The sequence below is a fragment of the Rhinoderma darwinii genome, chromosome 2 (assembly GCF_050947455.1).
Source record: "Rhinoderma darwinii isolate aRhiDar2 chromosome 2, aRhiDar2.hap1, whole genome shotgun sequence".
In the NCBI taxonomy this organism is placed as follows: domain Eukaryota; kingdom Metazoa; phylum Chordata; class Amphibia; order Anura; family Rhinodermatidae; genus Rhinoderma; species Rhinoderma darwinii.
In genome coordinates this window covers 86,343,240-86,348,239 of record NC_134688.1, presented here as the reverse complement: position 1 = coordinate 86,348,239, position 5,000 = coordinate 86,343,240, and the positions used below count along the sequence as shown (strand labels likewise).

The following is a 5,000-nucleotide window of genomic DNA, read 5'->3' as shown; positions in this document are numbered from 1 at the left end:
TAACCTTGGCTGGCTCGATAGTAGCTGGGCACAGGGACCTCATGGTCAGTGGCTCGAGAGTCGGGCATCTGGTTGGGGTAGAGGGCAGCCTCTGTGGCATTTTTTGCCCTCTTGTCAGCGCTGTACATGCAGCACACATTCTCCTCCTTGACATTGGTTGGAAAGGAGCAGGAGGAAAGCTGTCTTGCAACAGGTTGCTCAATCCTATAAGTATTTTTGGGGTCACACCAATTGTCCAGTTGAGATAGGTAAGATGGGTAAGAGTTGAGGGACAAGCTGGGGTTATTCACTTCATCTCTTTTGGAAAGAGACGGGACAATCCCACAGTTTCTCATCATCCCACAGCTGAAATCGCTCCCAGACTGCATATACATCCCTTGGTTGGAGGAATAATTGTCTCCTCTGCAGCTAGAGTCCATCAAAAACGAGTTAGGAGTCACATTGCTGGGACATGACATTTTCAGAGAGGCTTTTTAAAGAGGAATACTACAGCCAGAGGCTGACATCTTTTTTTTTAGGGAAAAATATCAGCACCATAATTATCCAGGCATTGGCCCCACCACGTGACTGCCAGGCCAATGAGGATTGAAAATGGCCTTGGTGATTCAGACGCAGGTGACGTCACAAGGGTCAAGTTGTCGGGGAATTGCAAAATGAGCGTGGAGCAAGAGCGCCATCTATCAGATTTTGCTTGGTATAGCACCAGGCACCTTCAAGTTGAACAAAGGAGAGAACGCTGCAGTTTTGTTTACCAATGAACAATCGCAAGTCCAGAGAGAAGAGGACACATCCAGAGGTAAAGCCTAATTCCACACAAGTTCTATCCGCCTAGGGAGCACTAAATACCCAATGCATTTTGCTCTTTCTATCTCTCTATCTAAGTCCTTTTTTTAACCCTATTCTTTCTTTCAACAAACAGGAGAACTGAAAATGACCCCCATATATCACTGCACTCGTGTGCCGAAGCAACTTCTTATCTTAAAATATCCCTAACTGTGCTTGCACTATACCTCTCTTCTCAACACCTACCCACCTAAAACCCCAATACAGCTAAAAGATCAAAAAGATATAGCAAATATTCTTTCCATCTCCTGCTTATTCCAAATTATTCGTAGGCTGCAAATACAGGTATTATAGAAGCTCCCCTACATTCATCCAATTTATTCAATTCCATTACATTTTTTTCAATTGCAGGCTTTGGAAAAGTAACCTTAGCAAAACGTACTTTTAATTTGTTATCTAGATCTACACAACTGTCTCCAATTCAATAAAATAGTTATTTAATTTGAAAAAAATATGCGTTACTATGCCTCGCTTAATCTGCATATAATGCTATGACCGTGCCCATTGTTAAAGTACACATAGGTACAAAAGTATATTTCCATAGCTACAAAAGATGAAGCCTTCTTAAAGCAAATTAATTCCAGAGAAAACTAGCTCTTTTTATGTTACATATTACATCAGATATAATACACGTTATAGATATATAAAACATGATCAGTCATGTTTGTATATGTATATTGAAAGTACTGCTACCTTGTAGCTTGGCTGCTAAGCACAAATGCATGAGAAAAAAAAATACTAAAATTAAAAAAAAAGTAATACCCTAATAAAAATATATATATTCTATCTATCTATCTATCTATCTATCTATCTATCTATCTATCTATCTATCTATCTATCTATCTATCTATCTATCTATCTATCTATCTATCTATCTATCTATCTATCTATCTATCTATCTATCTATTCTATCGTCTATTTACCGATCTATCTATCTATCTATCTATCTATCTATCTATCTATCTATCTATCTATCTATCTATCTATCTATCTATCTATCTATCTATCTATCTATCTATCTATCTATCTATCTATCTATCTATCTATCTATCTGCTATAAGGTATATTAATTGTATACACTGTACGATTAAAGAGCTTTACAAGCATTCTACAGATCTATATGTATTTTCTCTGTTACATTAAGCTCCAAAAATTAAAATTTCCTACAACAAAAAAAAAAAAGAATCTATAGTGAGAGATGATTATTCATCCGACAACTGTATTCATTAGTTGGTCGGTTGTTTATTTTCCTGCCTCTGTCCGGGTTTAAGTTAGTTGGAAAGAAAGAAAATAAGAAAACAATTAGAAGAAGGCTGGATACTTCCCTGTCTCAAGGACAACTCAATCAACGCCAAGTTGAGCAATCCAGATTTCTGGCCATGCGTTTTCGGTAAAGACTCCCGGCTACAGTGTATGGAGAATATGTTATTATATATATATATATATAGAGAGAGAGAGAGAGAGAGAGAGAGAGAGAGAGAGACATAGATAATATGGTGTTTGTGGCTGTTATATTATTTGTGAAAATAAACCTTGTGAGGCTTTACCTTGGAGATACGCTGGGAGTTCACGATCCTCTTTTGTGAAAACACAGACAAGTTTCCGCTGGCCTAAACCCTAAAACTATATATGGCTTCACCTATAGAAAACAGTAAAAGCCTCACTCTAGACGCCATTTGGCTTCCTTAGAAAGCTATTTGAGACTTTATGGCCTCTATTTGTGTTAGTTGCTTTGACTTCAAAAACTGTCTGGAAGAAATCGTTTGGTTTTATGGTAAGCAAAGAAAATTCCCATCATATTTATAAGCCCAGGATAAAAATTTAGTATGGACACTATTATTTTTTAATTTATAGGACTCGATGCCTCCTTATTATGGCATTTCTATCTTTATTTCCCCTTTTCATATTTTTACTAGTACTAGGGACTAATTTATTATCTTTCCAGTGTTTTTTTTTCTTTCTGCATTCATACATTTCCAATATTATCCTGGTGGTTCTGGGAGTGATTTGGCGGATTGTGTAGACGCTGGTGCTTGAAATTAATGTCAATATTTTATTGTGTTGTTTTTTTTGTGTGTTCGTCTTTTTGTTCCCTACAGATGTTGGAGCCACAATTGATGACGTTGCACTTTGACCATGGTTGATGCCAAAACAAAGTAGACGATTTGTCCCGTCCAATTCGGATATTATCAGTTTTTACTTAATATTATAAATACATGTTGCAATAGAATACGAAACTTTAAGGCTATTATGATATTTAAGATACAGATGATAGATAGATAGATAGATAGATAGATAGATAGATAGATAGATAGATAGATAGATAGATAGATAGATAGATAGATAGATAGATAGATAGATAGATAGAAGATAGATAGATAGATAGATAGATAGATAGATAGATAGATAGATAGATAGATAGATAGATAGATAGATAGATAGATAGATATTAGATCGGTAAATAGACGATAGATAGATAGATAGATAGATAGATAGATAGATAGATAGATAGATAGATAGATAGATAGATAGATAGATAGATAGATGATAGATAGATAGATAGATAGATATGGATAGAGAGTCAGACCAGTAATAAGTGGAAGCGTTATTAATTTCCATGTTAACAAGAAAATATTCAGGATTACACTACACCTTATCAAATCATCCAGTTCATTATTTTCTTTATGGAAAAAGCTATTAAACCTACAAGTAGTGTCTCCAGGAGACCGGATATTGTTTAAAGTTAAAAATAATTACTATTATGATAAACATGGATCATTAAAGCAGAAAGATAGAAAATTCATCAACCTAAATAGAGCCCCCGTTGGGACAACTGCTTTCTTCTAATTGCACAATATAAATACTCAACATCATACATTAAACTTGGTGGCTTTACAATGTATAGTGGCTCTTTACACAATGTTATAAAGCAGATTCACGTGTTGGCTGGTGGATTGGACCTGCTGCAGACAAAGGGCCAATGGAGAAAGGGTGGGGGACAATAATAATAAAATAATAATAGCTTCAATATAGATCAGACCATTGAAACAGATGCAGATTTGGAAATGTGACACCATAAGGTGCTCTGTTACAATCTCCACCCACCATGATCAATATAGTTGTAGTCTGCTCCTATGCACAGCAATATATACATGTGAACTCATTGTTCCACTGTGTAGATGAGTGTGAGATGACATCCTGACTTCAGTTTATTCAATCTACTCCAGTGAATCATGTCTATTATGCACACCTAGTAAATAGTGGATAAGGTACCCCTGATACCAGTAGTAGAACCATTAAGTGTAAAGTATCCCCAGTGTCCAGTTGAGCTTTGTGCTGTTAATATATATATACAGCATTACTGTGAGGAGATCTTGGAGCCTACCCCTCCACTGACTGTGGATGTATATGAGTGGCAATGAATACTCCTTATATTTTCACATTAAAGAAAGATATTGTTTGTAACCTATACCAACCTTAAAACGTATATTAATTGTGCCCCCCTCCCTCCATCAAACATTAAAGGCTCTCTGCATCCTGCTTTATTCTTTGCTGGTAACATAAGTCTCGGAATTATAGCACCAGATTATATTGCACTTGATCTGGCGATAAAATCTATTAAATTTCCTTTATTTACACTGCAAGGGTTACAATTTTCACAAATTGTGGGAGTGATCTCAGTCAAGCACCTGAAAACAGTGTATTTCTTTATGTGTGGACTTCTGTATATCATATGAAAAAAATATAACCAGTCTCTGTACATATAGATAGTATGTGTAAATGTTTATACGTATGCATTATATATTCATTTATATATATATGCATAAAATGTAATTTTTTATATATATGTGTGTGTATTACATATATATATATATATATATATATATATATAAAATGTATTTTTCTTGTTATCTATTATCTATCTGACTATCATCTATCTATCTATCTATCTATCTATCTATCTATCTATCTATCTATCTATCTATCTATCTATCTATCTATCTATCTATCTATCTATCTATCTATCTAGGTTGTATATTATTTCATTTTACTCATTCATTCTGCTAACTGTAAACATATAGAGAAATACAAGGATTTTAATCATCCGATGCAGTTGTAGTATATTGTAAATAAATAGACATGTAGACGATATAATA

At 34.7% G+C, this 5,000-nt stretch overlaps 1 protein-coding gene across 1 annotated transcript in view; it reads right to left on the bottom strand.

The window, feature by feature from the left end:
- Positions 1-458, bottom strand: part of HOXC10 (homeobox C10) — a 6,170-nt gene extending 5,712 nt beyond the window's left edge. Inside the window, exon 1 of the mRNA XM_075850099.1 lies at positions 1-458. This exon is cut by the window's left edge and continues 317 nt beyond it. Coding sequence (XP_075706214.1) covers positions 1-458 — 458 coding nt within the window.
- Positions 459-5,000: the final 4,542 nt, after the last annotated feature.